This window comes from Grammomys surdaster, unplaced genomic scaffold (genome assembly GCF_004785775.1).
Source record: "Grammomys surdaster isolate TR1022 unplaced genomic scaffold, NIH_TR_1.0 126091, whole genome shotgun sequence".
Classification (NCBI taxonomy): domain Eukaryota; kingdom Metazoa; phylum Chordata; class Mammalia; order Rodentia; family Muridae; genus Grammomys; species Grammomys surdaster.
The window spans coordinates 1,224,577-1,246,710 of record NW_021620899.1 but is presented as its reverse complement, the minus strand read 5'-3'; the positions used below and the strand labels follow the sequence as shown (position 1 = coordinate 1,246,710).

Here is a 22,134-nt window from a genome sequence, read left to right as displayed (position 1 = left end):
CGACCCACACCAACCCAACAACAGATCCTACACACACCCAACAGTTTTTGATATTTCATTAATCACCCAGTACTACTGATAACATTGCTATTATTGTTACTATTGATAATATTGTTATTATTGCTCACACAGGGGTAAACAATAAATCTTTGGATAGTTGTTCATTTTTTATGGTTCATTCATTGAACACTAGTCCACTTCCAACGCTATGTCTAGAATCTTAAGTCACTTGATCGCCTCTTAAGTCATTTGATTGCCCTATCTCTTCATTGTTAGGATAGAGTAAGTTTGATTATGGTACAAAGAGATACCCAAAATAGTCTAAGGACAATGTCTAGATTAGAAGGGTATCTTTCCATCAAAAAGTTAAGGCATCCAGGCAAGCAATAGCTTTGTAGTCCTGGACGCTCACCTTCTGTTGTTGGCTGGGTGTGACATCCCAATCTTTAAGAAAGGGAAAGCACACAAATCTTACAGGCCTCACCTAGAAATGACAGTCGAAATCACAGCCTCTTCCATTGGAGAAACTTTGTCTTCTGGATATACTGATTTTTGAGAGAGCCTAAGAAGATACAGAAGAGAGATTGGGTTTCAGAGAGCAGTTAACTAACTCAGCCATAGAACGTTCGTATCCTAATGAGAGGCTCGTGTTGTCGGGCCTGTTCCGTCAAAGGAGTGATTGCTGGTCAAAACATTATGGACTGAGTGTGTACAAATGATATAACCCAACTGTGCCATGGCCGCTGATCTAGAATAAACTGGATTATAACAATTTCCAGCAGGATGTAGCCCTCCTCCCTATTCTTAAGAAGGGACAATCTATAGAGAAGAAAACTCCCCCAGGCGGAAGCATGTTCTGCAGAGCAGCACACCATCATGTGTTGGATGACTTGTCTGTGAGAGTGGCAGTTACCACCAGTAATGGGCCATCTGCAAGCACAGGAACAGTACACCATAATGTAAAGTGCAGACAGGTTCAGTGTGTGCAGCCAAGAAGTAGGAGCAACTTATTTAACTTTTCACAGAACACAGATCTGAATAAATGATCAAAACAAAATAGCAAAAAAAGAAATAATGACATAATTTTAAAACTCTAGTCAAGGGCCTGTGACATATAGCTCAGCAGGTAAAGGTCCTTGCCCTGTAAGCCTGGAGACGTGAGTTCCATTCTTGGAACCCTCAAAAGGGTAGAAGAAGAGAATAGACTCTACAGACCTGTCCTCTGACATCTACATGTGCACCACACACACACACACACACACACACACACACACACACACACACCAGTCACTCACACTAATTGTTAAAAATCTGTTAAAACTTGCAGTAGAACGATAGGATAAAAAGGAAGTGTTAGCCTCTGCCGTCTTCTGATTCTTGAATTAGAGAGACATTGATAAAGCTGGCACTCTGCCTTCAGCCTTGTGGCCTGAGTTAATACTTCCACCAGTGACTTGAAAGAAGAAGTGAATCCATTCAGTTAAGTTTTCTGATGACAGAATTTTTTTTTAAGTTAAAAACTGAAGTGGGGGGGGGGATCACCAGCCCAGTAAGGCTGGTAAGGTAAACAGTAAGGGCGTTAGGATGTGAGAATTAGCTTCATCACTCAGAAATGGAGCCGCATAGTCTGAGCTGTATGGGTTGGGATAATGAATTACCTATGGTTCAGCTCCTTGTACCTCTGGCTCTGACTGATCTTGTATCTGAGGATGTAATTCCAGCTACAACTGTGAGTGACAGTTGGGGTTCTCACACAAGAAGCCAGATTCACAAACTTTGAAAGCATTAGAATGTTAACCTAGTCAGTTAACAAAATGACAAGGGAAAGCTGTCCCCAGAGTCCCTACCACCATCATTTGAGATCTGAGATTTGGCAAAACTAAGAGGTTTCGGTGGCGTAGTGATTTAGATTTTAGAACGTTGAATACACTTGGGCACATTGCCTAATTCGTTTAAAGCCCAGTTTCCTTCTTCCCTACTGAAATAGTAACAAAACTGTGTTACAGGGGTGTTCTGCCATTTTCGCTAGGAGTCTCTGGATCAGTGATGGCAAAAAGTGGCATCGTCAGAGAGAACCCTGCATGCAGTACTCTGCAGTGGGAAAGTGTGAGTGGAGGAGAGACCAGGTCACTAGTTCTAGGAACCTCCCTTTGTCCATCTGTGTCTCCAATGCCTGCAAACTGCTGATGGCACTGGTTCTAGGAACCTCCCTTTGTCCATCTGTGTCTCCAATGCCTGCAAACTGCAGGGCATATCGCTTTCCCTTTATAAAATTAGAGAGTATCACCTCCAGTCCCTTGAAGCTTACAATGTGGGCATGCACTGGGCACACACAGGAGGGACATTTATGGTAGGTAGTTCTGTGTGTTGTTAAACAAGGAAAGGCCGTTGTTGGTTTCACTGAGGAGCACTTCAGGGAAAGGTTCTCAAGGGAGCAGAACACATGGACAAGAACGTGGGAAGGCATTCCAGGAAGAGGAAGTATGAGAAAACAGAGGCAGATCTAGGCCCTACCTCAGCCACAGGTAGTAACATAGCACACACAGAGCCCACAACATGGCGCTGAGGTGAAGTGGGAAGGAGACCACCATGATGTCGAACTCAGCCTGGGTCCAGCATGGTGTTTGTGTTTACAGGGGCGGCGACAGATTCTGATGGGGTCAGTCCTCTATCTGCTGCAACTAGGCTTATTTTAGGCAAATAATTTTCTGGGTTTTTTTTTATCTTGTTTCTACTGTGAGGAAAGTACAATATGAAACAGTTGTAAAATGGTACATGCCAAGATGACTCTTCAGCCTACAACCTCCACTTGACTCTTGGTGTGTAATCAAAACACCCCAGAACCCTGGACCCTGGACTTTGGAAAGCAGAGTAGGGAAGAACTTAGGTGGGTTTTTTTTTCTGTTTGTTTTTTTTTCTTTTTTTTCCATGTATATGAGAAAATGTGCCTGAGTATAAGTCACATGACATACTTTACAAATACCTGAGTGAACGGAATCTCTGGGACTTTCTGATAGTCCGGGTGGACACAAATCATTTGTCTAGGGTGACTAGTGGTCATGTGTGGAGATTCTGGTTAGAGGGTTGTACTTATGGTCCTATAAATTTGACCCATAGCTGGAAACCTGCCCTCGTCATGACACATTCATTATTGCCAAGTTGTTAGAGGTCGTACATGGCTAGGCAAAAATGAAATCCGTAACAATCACATCCTTGTGTATGAAGTATCGATAGCCATCATAGCTGTAGCATGAAATATGGAGAGGCTCCTTTTTCTTCTTCTCCTCACTTCTCTATTGACTTCAGCGTTCCCTCTCTCTCAGATCGACCTGTTTACCAAGCTGCCCCAGTTAAATCAGAAGTCAGCTTGGCCAGTACACTCTGTCCAGCTCCTCATGGAAAACTGCCTACCCCTCCATGCCTGTTCCCCATATACTTTAACACCTCTGATGTTCTCTTTAGCTAAGGGTTTGGCATGACAGGCCCAGGCATTGAGAATTATCTCCACGCAGATTCCAGATTGTAAGTCTCCAAAACCAGAGTTACCCACCCCCAACCTTCCCCCTCTTAGTATACATGAAACATACATCTCTCAATGTTCTTGTTCTAAAACCTCTAATTAATTTTTACATGCATTTATATATCAGAGTGGGATGCACATACATGTAGCAGTCAGAGCACAAACAACTTGCAGAAGTTTGCACTCTCCTTTGGGGATTGAATTCCGTCATCAGGCTTATGAAAAGCCCCGTTACCACCTGAGCCATATTGCCAGCTTCTAAAATGTCTTATTCTTCAAAATACTTCCCTGGAATTTGCTATACAAATGTGAGGACCTGAGTTCAAATCCCTATAACCTGTGTCAAACCAGCATAGTGACACATGTCTGTAATCTCAGTGAGCCTATAGAAAGACTATAGTTGGAGACAGGACAGTCCCCAGCTGCTGGCAGAGCAACCAATCTGGAGTATGCAATGGCAGGACCCTGTCTCAAATGGACCAGGAACAGCGCCCAACCTTATCCTTCCTTTCACACATACTCTGTGGACAGGTGTGCCTCCTGCACACACACACACACACACCACATTCTTTTTAGATACATATTATAACCATTCATATCTATCATTTTTATAATAAACCTTTTAAAATGCATCCATTGATTTTAAGAAGATTTTTTTGTTTGTAGACAAAGGTACACATTAATAAGAGATGCAGAGAGATTGGGGATTCAGGATACACAGAACAATAGGGAATAATCAATTCCTAAACAAACCAAACATAGTTCATGTCTCAGCCTTTACACTAGATTCTCTCTGCTTAGAACGCTCTGCCTGCTTGACAGCTGTGTGGTTCCTTTCTTGTTTCTTCGTGACCTCCTCTCCAGCATTATCTTTTCAGGTGCCCTTTCTACAGCTATGTCCTACAATATAAATTAAAACCCAGTATGCCCTGAAACTTTGCATTCACCTCTTTCCCTTGCACGGCCTTCACTTCACAGCTCTTGACATGTTCCCCAGTTCACACAGTAGAATGTACTCAATAATGCAGACGATTGGATTTACCCATATCCAGACACCAGGAACTTGTAAATGTTCAGTAACACTTCTTGGGAAGAAGAGAAGAAAGAAGGGAATTAAATCAACGTGAAGTTAGGAAAGCTAACGATTAAACAAGGCTGAAGTTCAAAAGCGTTGAAGTATCATAGGTGTGGTGAATAGGAAGCGGACCCTTGGGAAGTCAGCCCCACGACTGGAAATCGGTAACTTCACTATGTTTCATCTTCCTGCTTTGTGTGAGCATTTGGATGACTTGGGAATGAGTAGCTTTCCCTCGTATCTCAGCACATATAGCAGTAGACAGTTTAACAGTAAAGGCTAAACAAACAGTTTTTTCTTTCTTTTTTTCCAGAGTAGTGAACTGGTTTAGATAGTCTCTACAAATTACCAGTGAAGTTGTTTGGCTTCATATTTGTTCGTAGATCTTGTTATAATCTCATAGACAAGTATATAGGTGTCTTTTCATCTTTACCTTCATTAGTTTCGTCTGTACTTTCGGATTAGCTCGTCTTTGGGTCCTGGGAAACTCTCCAGCTGACTCCGGAGCTTTCTGACTCCAGTCATGGCCATCCCTGTTTTCTAGTACAGCGTATTTCTTGATCATCTTATGTCCCTCCTATCATGGCCGTAATTAGGGCAAGGCGCCTTGCTTACTCACGTGGAGAGGAGTCTAACAGGTCAGTGCTGCCATGTTAGCCATTCTTCTTAGACCTGCAGCGCACAGAGCCAGAAAAATACATTTCAGATGATTTCACTTTCACACGAAATCCAAGAAAGCAGAAAGAACCACTAGGCCCCTGTTTTACTTTTATGGCCATTAAGGAAAAAAGTACTTAAGCTGCATAGAGAAGAAAGAGCCCTATAGAAACACGGAAGCGCAGTGAGTGAAGGAGCGCATGCGCACGAGTTATTGCCAGACACATTTAGTCACCAGATGTGTGTGAGCTGTGCCTCAGAACTCGTGTCTGCAAGGACTGAAACGCTGCCAGTGAGCCTCGAGAGCAAGCTCAGAGATGCCAGAAATAGCACAACAAGCAAATACTGTCCTATTTTTACAACCTCAAGTTTGATACGGTAAATCATCCCGGGATGTTTAACCAAGCCTGAAAGGGATTACTGCATAGAATAAGGACAGTATTGCAGCAACCATGTGCAACTTAGGACTAGGACTCTGCATCAATCTAAGCAGATCTTCTCACTGTATTTCCTATGTCCCATAGTCCCCTCTATCCATAAAATGGAATCAAATGTAGAAGAGTGTGCTGGAAACTGCATCTTTTCTTGCTGAATGTTAACTTTTGGAGAACATTATACATGAGTACTGCTGGCTCCTGCCTCTTCTCCCACTTCTCCCATTGTACCCTGCTCCCAGATTCATGACTGCTTTTTCTTTAAGCGCCATTACATATACACATATACACATATATACATATATACATGGCTGTATGTGTGTATATGTTATGTACATGTCTTATTTGGATAACCATATTGTTAGAACTCATGGGTGAATTTTCCCGTCATGTCTTGGAGAGGAGACTAGACCATGTAAAAATACAGGTTTTGCTCTATGCTAAACCCATTAGAACCACTTTAAATCATGCATGCTAGACAAGTATTCTATCATTGAGCCTTGCATCTACCTCCCAAATAAATTCCTAAAAATTGAAATCACCAAGAACATTATCTAAGACTACAACAGAACTGAGCTGTAAATCAGTTATAAGTATTTAACTATGCTATCTCTCAAATAAGTAGAAATAGAACAGCATCCATCCAAATAGCCCATTGGTCCAAAGAACATGTCGTATGGAAAACCAGAATGTTCTTTGAATTAAAGGAAGGGAAATCACAGCATATCAAGCCAAGTGAGATACAGGTAAAGTAATGTTTGAGGAAAGCTTGTACCATTAAGTATTAAGTTTAGAAAATAAGGATGATCGTGAGCTGTAACCTAAACTTCCTTCTCAAAAATTAAGTAAAATAAATAAACATATAAACAAATCATCTAGCGGAAGGAAAGAAATGATAAAAAGCATAGACAAAATTATAAACCAAAAGCAATATAGAAAACCAAAAGCTAGCCTTCGCGGGGGAGGGGGAAACATCATCAGTCAAATGGATACCGCTCAGCTTTGTTAGGAGAAGAGGGAAGACATGGACTACCAGGAAGAAGACAGCAAGACCATACAGATGTGTGGAGGACGGTCATGCAGGCAGCTTCCAGTTCTGTGTGTCTACTTACTCATATTTCTCATTTGCAGCTAAAAGACTTTCCACCAACACCCCCCCCCCCAGCCATTGTATGGGAGACGTGACAAGGAAAAGGCTAAACACTATTGTCTGGGTGTTTTGTTTTGTTTGGTTTGGTGCTTTGTTTTGTTTTGTTTTGTTTTGTTTTGTTTTGTTTTGTTTTGTTTTGTTTGGAGATAGACTCTTATTGTGTCACAGGCTAGCCTACAATTTCTTTCTTTTTCTTTCTTTCTTTCTTTCCTTCTTTCTTTTTTTTCTTTCTTCCTTTCTTTCTTTCTTTCTTTCTTTCTTTCTTTCTTTCTTTTGCCTACAGTTTCTGATTCTTCTGCCTCCATTAAAACAAACAAACAAACAAAAACCAGAGAAGGCCACTTGAAGATCAATATATAGAAATGTATCTTATAAATATGGACAATACATTGGTTATTAAAAGATTTAGGTCCCAGCACTCAAGAGGCTGAGACAGGAAGATTGGAAGTTTGAGGGCAGCCTGAGTTAGACAAAGAAATCTTGTCTTTTAAAAAGGAAAGAAAAAGAAATGGGCATGGGAAGCCGGGCGTTGGTGGGGCACACCTTTAATCCCAGCACTTGGGAGACAGAGGCAGGCGGATTTCTGAGTTTGAGGCCAGCCTGGTCTACTGAGTGAGTTCCAGGACACCCAGGGCTATACAGAGAAACCCTGTCTCAGAAAAAAATAAAAGAAAAAGAAATGGGCATGGGGTTTCTGGGGACAGCTTAATGAAATATTCTGCAATTGGCTGAAAGACACATATTTCAAGTCTGGGAAAAATCACTGAATTTTACACTTTAAATGGTGGCCTATATGGCATGTGCATTATTTCTCAATAAAGCTACAAAATGAAACAAAAAACAACAACAACAAAAAAACCCCAACTACCAATGGACAAATTTCAATAGCATATAAAATAAAATAATATATACAGCTTGACTGAGTGTGATTACTAAGGAGTGAGGTCAGTTTAAAGTCAATCAATGTAATCAGCTCTCTGAGGAGACCGAAAGCAGCAAATCAAATAGTTGGTAGACAGAGACAGGAAAATCACTTGATACAATCCAGGTCTGTTCCTGGCAAAACTCCTCAGCAAGCCAAGGACAGAGAAATGTATACTCGGTATGCTAATGATAATGTTCGCTACATCAAACCTGTTTAGCCACCACAGCCTGCTTCCTCATATGTCTCATGACTGAGATATGTATTTGCTCCATCAGCTTCCATTCAACATTACCATATCAATATGAAAATGTGTTGCCATAGCCCTCGGCCCCCCAAAATGAGCCTTGGGGATAGGGGGTAAGAAGACACAGAATCAAAGACTCACTTTGGGAAAAGCAGATGCAGACTTGTTTTAGTAGTGAGGAGTGCCTTTGTACCCTCCGCCCTTGTCCCCTCGTTTCGTCACCGCCTGTCCTCTGCAGCTGGCACCAGCCATTTGGCTGCCCAGGTCACATGTTCTGTTTTTGTTTGTCTCGGGTTGTCAGGTAGGTTCCAGGATTAGTGGATGCGGGAGCACTGGCTGCGCATGCGTGGCCCATCGCAGGCGCTATTCCGAACATGCTGACTCACTCCTACAAAAATAGTAAAAAATAAATAATAGTCATAAATTTGAAAGATGAACTTTATTTGTCTTTATTTTCAAGCAATGTGTACAGATGGGGTTGCTGTGGAGATATTTATAGTCAATTGAAAGGAACTGTAATAAACTTTTAAAACTAGCAGTTTAATAACAGTATCACAAGAAATAAGATAACATTATAAAAATCAATTATGTTTCTAGTTATAATTGACCATGAAAGCTTTAGAAATTGTAATGCCATCAAAAAAGAGAATTAAAGATCCGGAAAGATGGCTCAGTGGTTAACAGAACTTGTTTTTCTTAAAGAGGACATGGGTACAATGCCCAGCACTCATGCAATGGCTAATATCCATCTGTACCCCCAGTTCTGTGGAATCTGGTACCCTATTCTGGCCTCACCATGGATCCCTGGCTGGCCTGGAACTCACTGTGTAGGCCAGGCTGCCTTCAAATTTACAGAGATCCATCTGCCTTCCCTCTGGAATGCTGAGATTACAGGAATATGCTGTCACCCCTGGCTTTAACAGTTTCTTAAATAGTAATCGTGTGTAGGAGCGAGCACAGTGTTTGTGTGGGTCTGGACGCCATGGCACATGTGTAGAGGTCCAGGTCAACCTCATGAAGTCTGTTCTTTCCTTCCACCTCTATGTGGCTTCCAAGGAATGATCCGAAACCATAAAATTGTACACCAAGTACCTTTATCTGCTCAAAAGATTTACTTTAGAAATTGGCAAGGTGTATATAGAAGGCTCAGAAATAGCCAAAATAATTGTGAAAAGACAAACGTCAGGTCTGGCATGTACCTTGACAGTAGAGCATATGGCTAGCATGTCAAGCCGTAGATTCAGTCCCCAGCACACACAGCCCAGAAACAAAACAGTAGGACTTAGATGTCTTTAACTGTAACACTTAATAGAATTGATAGTAATCACCACAGTGTGGTGTTTGTAGAAGGATTTTCACATCCATAAATAAATGAAGTGGAAACCCCAGACATGAACCTGCCTGTATATAATTTACTGATTTTGCTGTAGATACCAGATACAGTGGATGCTTGAATCTTTTTTTAAAAACAAAAGATGCTGTAACAGTATGTCCACATACAAAATAAACTGCACCCTGATCTCATGCCATATATAACAAATGAACTTGAAATGGATATAAATATGATTTTTAAAGACATATTAAATTTCTGGAAGGCAAAGGATAGGAAAATGTCTGTTGCCTTGAGCTAGGGAAAGGATTGTTAAGGCACAAAAAACACAACCCACAAAAGAAAACTTGGTAAATTGGGCCTCATCAACAGTGAAACCTTTTCTATCAAAAGACACTATTAAGAAAATGAAAGGCAATTTCAGACTTGAAAACGTTTTCAAAGTTATATCTGATAATGATTCGTATTCAGAACATATGAGGAACTCTTATTACTTATTAATCTGATGACAAGCCTGATTTTTAAAACTAGGCAAAAGCTCTGAATAGACACGTTACTAAAATTATGTAAGACAAGTAAAAATGGAAAGTTCAGCATCATTAGTCATCAGAGAAATGCAAATTAAAGTCATGTTAACTGTGACTACCTCCCCATTACAAAAAAAAATCAGAGATTGTAATAATCAAAAATAGAAGGGGATATTTATCATGAAGCTTGTTGGAGTCTCTCATGAGAATTTCCAGAAAGCAGCTGTGATCAACCAAGGTTAGTGCCAGCTGCATCCAGGTAACAGAGAGCCATCTTGAATTCATTAAGGCAGAGGAGGGAGCTGATCAGAAAACTCTTCCTTATCTTCTCCCTGTGTCCCCTGTCTTCTTTTGGTCTCTAAAAAAATTGTGTGCCTGTGCGTGCATGCGTGCATGCTTGCTTGTGTGATTGCATGCATGTTTGGTGTGTGTGTGTGTGTGTGTGTGTGTCTCGCGAGCATGCAGGGCGCACGTGCATGTAGCATTGAGGTTGCATATGGGTAGCATATATAGTAATGTAGAAGCCAAAATCAGGTGTCTTCCTCTATTTCCCATACCTTGTTGCCTGGAGACTAAGCATCTGTCACTGAACTTGAAGCTTTGGCTAAGCTAACTGCCTTGCCGTTGACACTAATGCTGGGATGCATGCACATGTAGCTGTGGTTTGTGTACTGGGGACTGAAACTCAAATCCTCATGATTGCAAAGCAAGCATTCTCACCTACTAAGCCATTTCCTTGCTGCCTCCTTTTTTTTCTTTGCAGACCAAAACCAAATTCTCTGCACATAACCAAAATCTCAAATGTCAGGACTCCCTGCCTTTAGAGGTTTTGCTGTTAAAAGACAAATTGAGGCTAACTTTTCTCTTGTTTTAAGTTCAAAAAGTCCTAAGAAAGGGATCTTGTTCCTCAAGCTACAGTCACCATGATATATTGTGATGGATTTAACTGGGTTTAAAATACTATGATGGTCAGTGTTAACCATCAGCTGGACAGAATATAGAATCAACAAAGAGTTGGGCCAGTGGGCATGACTGTGATGGGTTATCTTAGTTATGGTAACTGATATGGGAAGATCTGTCTTTAGTTATGGATTGAACCATTCCTTGACCTGAGATCCTCCATTTTACAAAATGGAGAAAGCAAGCTGAGCACCAGTACGTATCCATCTTGCTTCCTGATTACAGATGTGCTGTTACTAGCTGCATCAAGCACCTGCTGCCTTCAGCACCTGGCGCCTTGATCTCTGGCATAGACTGTATCTTGAACAGGAAGTAAAAGACCCTTTTTCTTTCTTAATGGCTTTTGTTTGAATATTTTATAACAGCAACAGGAAAAGAAACTTAAAACAGAAATTTCAACTGAGAAGTGGGGTCTTGCTATGTTTAACCTGACTGTGTGGTTCTTAGACCTGAAAGTGTTTTATGACTTGAATATAAAAGAGTTTGCAACTTCAGTAAACAGAGCTTAATAGGCCATTCTGGTGGTAGCTTAAAAGACAAGAATGTGACAGAACCACAGATCTTAGAGGGGTTTGGAGGGGAACAGGAACTTTATCAAGAATTGGATAGGGACCCTTTGTATGACATTTTGGGCAGGAATTTTGGATTCATTCTGCCTGTGTTGAGAGTCTGAGGTTGAATTTAAGACAATGGATTAATTTGTTTGGAGGATGCATGATCAGTTTCTCAAGAAGAGCAGTGGCTGCAAGGCAGCTGTAACTGTTGAGGAGATCAACTCTACCAAAGAGAAACTTGGCCTTCTGTACAAAACAATAAAAAAGAAACTTTTGATGACAAGCTACCCCACCCCCTGATCAAAGGACCCAACCTGCAAAGATGTTCATTTGTATGAAAAGAGAAAGACTGAACTGAGAATGGAATAGCAGTGGGGGAGGGAGTCTTATCTCCTTTAAAGGAGCTACCTAGGAGAGTGTTTCCCTCACACATACATGTGGATAATAGCTGGGGAAGGGTGTGTATCCCAAGTTGACTGCAGAACTTAGAGCCATTATTTATATGGCACTGGCTTTAAAGGCACAAAAGATGAGAGACTGTAGGCAGTGTGTAGAGCCACGAAGGCCAGGCAATGTGTGGCAGGGTCAGAGTCCCTGCAAGGATGCCCTGAGAGGCTACTGTGTGAAGATGTGAAGGGGTAGCATACATTAAAATGAAGACTCTAGGATATCACAGATGCTGGGACCACGGGGCATCTACAGAAGACATCTGTAGGTGCAGACTGGAACTGGAAGGCCATGGTTTCTTCACACATGGGCTCTCTCCTCAAGGCCTCTTTTGTCTCCTGAATATCTCTTGGGTCATCACATTGTTTTCTGTATCCAGAGCATCAATCCTAGTCTAAAACCGCTGCCATCATCCCTTTGACTTTCAGTCTATCCATCTCCAGTATCCTCCTTCATCTCTCTCCTGTCTATCCATCTCCAGTATCCTCCTTCATCTCTCTCCTATCTGCACACTGCAGCACATGATCTTTCCAAACTGAAAGGAGAAGTCTGTCTCTTTCTTGCTCAAAACCCAGTCCCCAAGGTTTTTCTACTGTGCCTAGGTCAAAACTAAAATAAAATCTGTCCTCCAGGATATAATCTGGCTTTCTACTTCATCTCATAGCACCTTTCTACCCGTTCTCTGCAGCCCAGCTATGCTAGCCCACTATCGATTCTAGGACCTGCCCTATTGTCTCTTTCTTAGCCCTGAACTCCCCTCTAGCAGCTGGACTATTTTTTTTTGCAGTTAGCCATACTCAGTTTCTTTAGTGTAGCTTGAGCACTGTTGACTTCCTCCAAGTCAAATGCTTTGATAAGTCATTGCTGTAGGATAATTTGGACTTTCTTCTGAACCTGTTCCCTAATTTGTCATTAGGCATTTGCTAATAATAATAATAATAATAATAAAAATAAAAATCCCCATTCAACTTCTCTTTGTGCCTACCTCTGCCAACACCTGATATGGTACTCAATAAATATCTGCCTAGATAATACCAACTTAGATAAGGACAAGTGAATCATAGGCAGAGTCATAGTGACCTGTCCCCTGAACCCTCACGCAGCTGATACCCTGTTCTGAAAGATATCGTTAAGCCCCCTGAACACCCATACTCCAGTGTCATCCCCTTCCCCACGTCCTGCCTTTTTGCGTTTATAACCCCTGTGTGAATAAGTAAAAATTATGATTTGATTTAAAATAAATAAATAAATAAATATAAATAAATAAATATTTGCCTAAATAATGAATGTGTGTGTATCTGTGTGTTTGTGTGTGTGTGTGTGTGGGTGTGTGTGTGTGTGTGTATGTGTGTTACCTCCTGAAAAAAATCTAAAAGTCAGAGTGGAATTTTTTTCTTTTGTTTTTAAAGGAAATAAAACACTTAGGAAACAACAAAGGTTGGCTCCAATTACCTGGTTGTGGAGTAACATGAAGACCTTCGCCCACTGGGTAGCAGGGCCAGTGTGAGCTAAGGATGAATCCCTTTGCCTTTACCCTGGCTAGTTCAAGTTGGGGGCTAAGAGGTAGAATTTCACGGTAGGAGGAATGAACACAGAGCCATGCCTTGTAGCTTTGGCAGTGCAGAGGTGGTTGCTTTCTTGGGTAAATTGAATTTCTGTGGAAGACAAGACCCAGACTAAAGAGAGTCTAATATGCACAACCACTTCCTAAAGTTTGGGAAAGAAGAAGAGAAAGGTGGAGCAAGGGAGACAAAACGAAGAAATAAACAAAGGGCACATTTATTTGAGTAAAATAATTTTAAAGAGCTTTGAAAACCGCAGGGCCTCCTCAAGATGTTTATGTAATTGAATTTAATTTATATGGGATGGAGAGGAATAATAATCAAAACGTTTTCACTCAAGTGCATCTGGAAGCATGTGAAATTACCATCGCAATGGTGGTCTGTGCTCTGCTGTGTCCCTTCGAGTTTTGTCCTTGGCTGGGCTAAAAGTGTGCTTTAAAGAGCAGACCTGGGACACAAACTATTAAACAAATTGTTCCGGATCCCAAATGCCTGACAATGTAACCTCCTCCTTGTTTGGCATGGAAAGGGCACAGCATTTGGGAGCTCAGCGGCAAGTTAAATGTTTTAATAATCATCATCAACACACAAAGCATATGGCCTTGCAGAACTCACTGGGTCCGCTCCATTTCTAAAATTACCCTTCAGAACCCCAGCAAAATCATCTAAGGAGTGTCTCAAACTGTACACAGTCCTAAGGTTCATGTTCTAAGCGAAGGATACAAGCCCATACTTCCTAGAGTACTTATGAGTAAGTGAGCTTATAAAGGAAAATACTCAAAATTTGTATGCAAGGAAAAGAATCTTATTCCCATCTTGTTAGAAAAACCTAGAACTTCCATATAAGTAAGGCAGTCTTTACATACCTTAGATTTGCAATGGCATTGGCTCTTCCCAGAAGCCCTCATTGTCCATTTTCTGACTGTTTACCTCAATAATCTGTGGTTATAATCAGGCCATGAAATAAAACCATGATAGCATTCAAGGGCTTACAACAATAAGCATGTTTTTATTGTTTACCAGTCTATTGTTAACAAGATGTTTCTGGTGGGGTAGCTACTTACACAATGGTTGGTAGTCAGCTGCAAGGCAGGGCAGGTTCTGTTAATAATGACGGGGCTCTCCTCTGTAAGTCTCATCATGTCCCGTGGCTCACACACTCCGGCTGGCCAGTCTGTGTGTGTTCTCATAGCCATCACAAAGGAGGCAGAGAGAAGGAAGGTGGATACAGGCTGGCATTCCCTTTTTCAGGTTTCTAGTTGTCTTACATCTGTTCGCTTCTCATTGGCCAACACCAAGTCACATGGTCAAGCCTGATTTCAGAGATAGGGGAGACTACAAAGTCACAGGGTAAAGTATAAGAGCATGTGGAAAGAATAATCCCTGGGATTACAGTGACCCCAACACCCAGTGGTAATAATGGCATCACTTTACAGTGACCCTCTACCCCAGTGGTGTTCGTCATCCCTTGTCTGTGCTCCCTCACTACTCTGACTCTCCTCTCATTGTGATGTAATTGTCATTTTCTCTCAACTTCTTAGACGCTTTACATGCTCATAACAATGTACACTCTTTCATGAATGTTTAGTGACTGTGCATTAGACGTGTTAGTACTTTACAGATAACCTCTGCTGTACATAACATAGAATCAGACTCGTACGTGCTCTATAAACTTGTATTGCATGAGTGCATGCACAGAAGCTCATGCCCCAAATATGTTCTTTCTCCTTTCCAAGGAAAAGGCTGAGGACAGATAGTTTCCAGGGCCCTAATTGAAAAGATCCTACTGGGCAAGTATGCTGACTCTTAGTGATCTACAACAAAAATGTCACCTGCTAACATTCTGTCCATCTGGTTTTCCTCTTCTTTCCAGCCCACAGCAGTGTATGGTCTCTTTCCACCTTCTCAGAAGAAGGCAGAACAGTAATGATACCTCACTCACTTTAAACTTCTTATAGTTAGAGCTCCCAAGGGGTAAGTTTTAGTCTTCAATAATGCAACAATGAACAATCAATCTCCAGAGAATTTGTGCTCACAGTGTGGTCAGGATGAGAGAAGCTAATAGCTACTGTCCGTTTGTCTCCCCAGCACTGTAGATAGGAAATTGAATCCCTAGAAAATGTTGTGTGTGTTATGCATGTTATTCATGCATCCCTATTCTTGTAGGTATTAATTCTATTGATGTGTTAAATGTTTAACCTCATCATTTTCCAGTCACCTACAATCCCATAGTGAAGCTTGTATATAGAATCCAGTTTTGAGCTTCGTGATTTTTCAGGCAGTAGGGGAAAGTGTTTTAAGGAGCATAGTAGCATGGTTATTAAGTCAGAGAGGCAGCCCAACCCTAAGTCAGCCCGTGCCCTTTGAAGGCTTCAGTCATCACCAACCAGGAAAAGTCATTATAACTGCTAAAGTAGCATATTACTAGGTAGTAATTAAATTAAATCAGTCATTATATTTATACTCACTGTTACTGTATAATTCCATATGAATTTAAAAGCTGTGAACGTGTAAGCTGATATTATTGATAGTGAACTAATTGTATTTATACCAAATAATGTATTTACCTTCATGGGAAATAAAAATCACTACGTTTTTTAAAAAGTAGAACTTGCACACCTATGGCACAACCCTTGTGTGAAGGTTAGAGAGACAAACTGTGGGAGTTGGTTTTCTCCTTCCACTATGTGGGGTCTAGGATTTGAACTCATGTCATCAGGCTTGGTAGCATCTGCCCTTATCCACTGAGCCATCCAACCAGCCCCCATAATCACTACTTACAAAGCTATTTTAAAGGCTTTAATTGTGGACATTTTGAAGTAGCATGGGAAGCATCCCATCAACAAGTATGTATTTAGTACATGCCTTGTACCAGGCTGCCAGGTGATACAGCGGTAGACAAAGGAGACATTATCTACCCTGCCTGGTATGTAATGATGAAAAAGCATATAATACCTCACCATTACTTGTAATACTCTTCTGCCTTGTTTCTATGACTCAAGAGATTTTTAAAATAATATTTGAAATTGTCAAATAGAACACAATAAATATGGAATGGATAGATTTTATACATCAAAAAAAGAAACCTCAATAAAATGTTGTGCTTTTTTTATTTTTAAGTGTCTGGCTTTCCCCATCCAAAATATAATGTAGTGGCACCTTGGATTAGAAGAAGCAGAAATTTTGACTTCACTTTTTTAAAAAATATATATGTGTGTGCATGCACAAATGGTGTGTGTGTGTATATATTTAGACAGCTTCTCATGTAACTGAGGCCAGCCTTAATCCCGCTGTGTAGCCAATGGTGGTCTGAAACTTCTGATCGTTTTGCCTTCATCTCTAGATTATTGAAATTACAGGAGTGAACTATTACAGCTGGCTTATGGAGTGAGTGCTGGGAATAGAATCCCGGCCCTCACAAATGCTACTCAAGCATGTTGCTGACTCAGCTATGTCCCTAGCCCTCTAAATTTGAAAACGCTACTATTTTATAACATGAGCTACAGAGTTAACGTGTGTAGAACTTTCCTGGCCATCACTCTTTCCCTGAATTATAGTGTGGTTCATGGGTGGTTGGAGTTTCGCTGGTATTCATCACTCAGTAATAAAAATTGAAGATTTATCAGAAGGAATGGTTTAGGCCTTGAAAAAATCTTTGATATAAAGCCTCAATTGGTTCCTGAAACAGTAGAATCATGCTAGTAGGAAAAAAAAAAGAAACCTCAAGAAAATATAGAAATAAGTAAATAGGATTGTGTCAATGATAGTTTCGCCATTTTAGCAAATGTTACACAAGAGGTTAATGTTGGGAAAAGTCAAGTGAAGACCTTGTGGGGACTCTGCTCCAGAGACTGGGAAAACTCTGGAACAAAGCATCTTTTTCAGGATGTGTGTGTCTCCAACTTTCACCGTGACCAGCTTGTAATTGCCCGGAGGAGACAGAGTTATTAATCTCATTCTGCAAAACATATAATATTTATAGTAAGTCTGTTACAAAAGTATAATCATCACAGTTCTTGTCTAGGTCTTTTGGAAGGAAAGAATGGATGTCAGATCTGCTCATTCATCTGGAACATTTAATGATGTTTTCTTATGGAAGACAGAGAAACCCTTCACTGGTCTTTCCTCACCTGCAAATTTTAACATCATGGAGGTTTGAGTGTCTCAGAGATTCGCCTTCATTTTTGTAGGTACAGACGCAAGTCCGCCTCGCGAAAAAAAACTTTGACAAGTTGAAGATGGATGTGTGTCAAAAGGTGGATCTTCTTGGAGCAAGCAGATGTAACCTCTTATCGCACATGCTAGCAACATACCAGGTAACAAAGTGGTATTTGTCTTGGTGAACAAAGACTTGACTGAGGCTTAGACAACGGGAAATTTTGTGTTTGAATGGAAAGTATGCCTTGGGCATCATGGATTCTGAATGCATCCTCGTTTCTGCTTTGTAAGGCCCTGTAGTTTAATCAACAATATACTTACAACTATGTGCCGTATACATGGTGAAGTTTTCTATTTTCCTGCATTTGCTTTGAGTCCTTTGTGTCCTAAATGCCATTCTTTGTCCATGCCTTTATAGATCCTGATCTAGACCCTATTAGCACAATACCCTACATGCCTCAGAATGTGATGCTTATGCAGGACATTTGGTTTTGTCTCAATACTGCTGTCCTTCAGGATAGCCCTGTGTCTATCCTCAGTGCTGTTGATGCCAACTGAGTGTGAACTACCAGATGCTGGGAGTTGTTGGGAATATGAAAATTACTACAGCCCAGATCCTTGAACTCAAAGAATTCAAAGTTTAAGAAGAAAACTGAAGGCAGTAAATTTTTACTATATTTCCCAAACCTCTAGAAAAGGTGTTCTGCACAGAAAAATACTTTTAAGGGTGCCAGTGAGGGGACCATGGTGGCGCAGGCCTTTAATCCTAGTACTCAGGAGGCAGAAAGAGGTGGATCTCTCTGAGTTCAGGACCAGTCAGGTCTACAAAGCAAGTTCCATGTCACCCATAGCCACAGCATGAGACTGTCACCACCACTACCACCCTCAAAAAAATATTGCCAATGAAATTTTGGAGAAATCACATCATTCTAAAATGAGATGAATGAACCTTGGGTTTTGGAGAGTAGACTGAATGGGGTAAAGAAGATAGCAAGGTGAGTGGTCCAGGTGGTGGGTGCATCCTAAGCATTGGGGGAAGTTTAGTTGGATGATGTGACAAGGTCTAAGTGAACCATTGGAAGAAAGGGAGGTCTAGAGATGAGAGTAAGTCAGAGTTGAGATGACCTGGAAAGCTATAGATCACGTCTCTGGGGACCTGGGTCAGAAGTGGGGATTCAAGACATTGACTTTATCATCTTTCTTTATAGACCACTCTGCTCCACTTTTGGGAGAAGACTTCTCACACCATGGCAGCCATTCATGAGAGCTTCAAAGGCTACCAACCATATGAATTCACAACATTAAAGGTATGAAAGCCAGAGACTCACTAGGAAATCTTGTGAAAAGCCAGTTTTGTATTATAAACCAAACCCATGACAGTAACACTACTCCCAGACCCCTGTCAGAGAGAACTATGTCTCTGACCTGGCCTTTCACTGTACACCATGATAATCCATATTTATCTGACGTTGTTGAAGACAAGATTGCTCAAGAACAGGTAGCTAATTACTTTTTCTTTAGTTTCGTTTCGTTTTGTTTTTCCATTATCTGGGATGGAATTCGGGGCTTTAAACATGCTAGACAGTCTACCCCTAAGTTACATCCCTACTTTTTAATTATTAATTCTGAATATGCTGATCTGAGATGATCTGTTCCTTTCTTCCCTTATTTCTGAAAAAGAAAATATCATTTTATTCTGAAGGCACCTCCAACATAAGATTGGAATTTTTCATAGGGCTATAGTAACATTTTCTAATTGAAAGAGCTACATTAAACTCAAGGATCCTTGACTCAAAGAGGGTTTGTGTACAGTATCTGATTCTCAGTATTGAAGCTGATTTGGAACTTACGTGCCCAGATGGCTACCAGAGATGAATGCACATCAAGATAAGGAAGTGGTTGTCATTCCAGAAGGACTTTAAGAATGATTGGAGAGAACAATGGGTACCTTGTTGTTGGGGTGTATCTTTGAAGGAAAACTATCAGAGAAGAACTAGCAGAAGTAAACCTTGAAGTCGCTCACTTCTAATTTTTAAGGCAACTTATAAGTCCACACCACTAGTGAAACGTCAAAACAGTACCCACCCCTGGCTGTAAAATGCATCTCTGATTTTAAATGTTTATAAGTCACCTACAGATCCACAAAAATATTGAGATAGACACCTTCAAAGATGTTGCCTGAGGGAAGGTCTCAAGAGCGAACCAGGAGTGTCCACTTGCCCTGAGCTGTATCCACGCTAACTCCAGGAAGGTAGCCTAGCCATAGAGTTGGTCCTCACAGTCCTTACCTTGCTCAGTTGTTGGTGTTCGTTGACATACTGCATGGTGAATGCACCCTGGATATGTGCTATTTTGCTCTGTCAACTATACAAACTTAGTAGGAGAGGCTTTTTATTTCTTACGCCTCCTGTATGTCTGTCGTCCAGCCAAATGTCGGCACCATCAGTAGGCAGCCCTCGTCACACTGGCAGTGTTACTGTTGGAAACAGCTGTATTTCTTCTCCATGATTTACTGATGTTTTCAGCAACTTAGGAAGTATTCCTCCCAACCAAGGAAGATTAGTTAAAATTACAGCTCTTACTACCCACAATTCTTACCCTGGCCTGAGCAGATCAACCTTCCCTTCCACGGGGCACTTCTTGGGCATCTTAACTGTTTAGTTGTTAGGGTTCTTTCTTTTCATTCGAGATTGAACCTAAGACTTCGTGCATGCTAGAAAAATACTTTACTGCTAACCTGCCCATGTGTTTTAATTTGCATCCAGTAACCAAAAGTTACCTGTCTTGTGAAACATAAGTTGGCCAGGAATCAAATGAAATGTCCTCTTGCTCAAATATAATTTAAGAAAACTCATGTCTGGAGTTTATCGCACATAAATGATGTTAAAGTGCCACAGGGTGGAAGAACACGAGTGTATCCCTGGCCTCCTGAGCTGAGGAAACTGTGATTTTGAGATGTGTGTCATGCTCTTCATCCTACAGAAAAGGTTGTGCTGCTTACATTAGAAGACTACTAAGCAAGAATTTAGTGAAAATTGGACAATTGTGATTTAGGACAAAATTACACATATTTTGGACAGACAGCTCTCTATTACCTTTTATATCCCCTTACCCTCCCTTAAGTTACAGTTTAAATAATAATGCATAGCTTCTCTGTAATATAATCTTATAGGATAAATACATCTGTTCAAGTATGATGGCGTTACAGTCAAATTAAGAATAAGTGTCCGCAAGCCCATCAAATAAGCTGTTTTCTTTTTCTCATTAGCCTCCCGAATGATGCTCATCTAGGCTTCCAGGGATGACATATTAGAAATTCAAGCTGATAGATAATTATGTGGACTCCCATTGGACATAATAGGATCCTGTTATACACAGGTCATTATGTTTTTATAGATAGATACACTTGTGTTTCAAATTGTATGCCAGGAAACATGAAGATGAAACCATTAGTTCCCTATGTGCCCTGTTCAAGTATGATGATACTGTGGATATCTAGAACTCATGTACTAATAGCCTTTTGAAACACATGGCCTCTAGTGATACAAATTCTTATTCATCCAACAAATTCTCAAACCTATAATTTTAGAAGGGCCTTCTCTCTTGATAATGGATATTTTGAAATTTAAATAAATGTTTTCACGATTAATTTGTCCTCCAGGTTTACGTAAGCAAATGGCCCCTTAAGATGCCTTCTGGGATTCTGACTGGAAAGAAAATATTGTCTTAGGAGAGGATTGCTAAGCTCTGCTAATGAAAAGCGGGCCATTTGTTTTCTTTGCTTCAGGGTGTATTCTGAGTGTGTTGGTAATTGTGCCATTGCAGCTGTATTTCCTGACTATTAGTTTTATGCTTGCTGAAGGATGATAATTAATGAGTTAAAAACACTTGGCGGTCCCGTTTGATAGGAAGATTCTCTTATAGCAGAAGTATGAGGCTGCACGTCATGCCCCTGGAGCTTCAAGTGAAGCTTTACCTAAGAAATAGAAAATAGTTCTCTTGTTAAATAAGTTCACTGTAAAAATGAAGCTCTCCCTTGTCCGTCTTTCAGAATAGTCAAGTGATGATTTTGGCCATTGAATGGAAATGCTTCATGGAGCAGCTAACGCTGTTTTTGTCTAGGCCTGATGTGATTATATTGACTCTTCCTTTGGGAGGGCGTGGAATCGTTTCAATTTAAGGATACATCTTAGCATTCAACGTTATGGAGAATTTAGCTTTGAAATGTAATCTTACAAAAAAAAAATGTAAAACTGACCATTGTAATGCCTCCAACTTCAAACAGAAGCATTCTAAGCGGTTGCCAGGAAAAGGCGAGTTTTCCCTCAGTTCTGTTTTCAAACACAAACAAACAGTTATTGATTCATTAAAATGTTAGTAAACACGCACATTGTATATGAATTATCTATTATCAATGTATTAATTGTATGTTTATTTGAAATCTGGGAAAGCCCTTCACATGGCAGGAATTATCACGTTCTGGCAACAGGCAGAGGATGTTACTTGCTGGATCTGGAAAGCGTTGTCTCTTTTCGGGGAAGCAATTTGGGCTCAGAGCTTAAAGCATTTTAAAGAAACTAAATGGAATTCT

The 22,134-nt window shown here is 40.7% G+C and overlaps 1 protein-coding gene across 3 annotated transcripts in view; it reads left to right on the top strand.

The window, feature by feature from the left end:
• Ica1 (islet cell autoantigen 1) overlaps window positions 1–22,134 on the top strand; it is a 136,707-nt gene that overhangs the window by 79,783 nt on the left and 34,790 nt on the right. For all 3 annotated transcript variants that reach the window (XM_028755950.1, XM_028755951.1, XM_028755949.1), the window contains exons 7-8: window positions 17,576–17,701; window positions 18,752–18,850. In XM_028755950.1, the coding sequence (XP_028611783.1) occupies window positions 17,576–17,701; window positions 18,752–18,850 (225 nt within the window). The remainder of the gene's footprint in view (window positions 1–17,575; window positions 17,702–18,751; window positions 18,851–22,134) is intronic.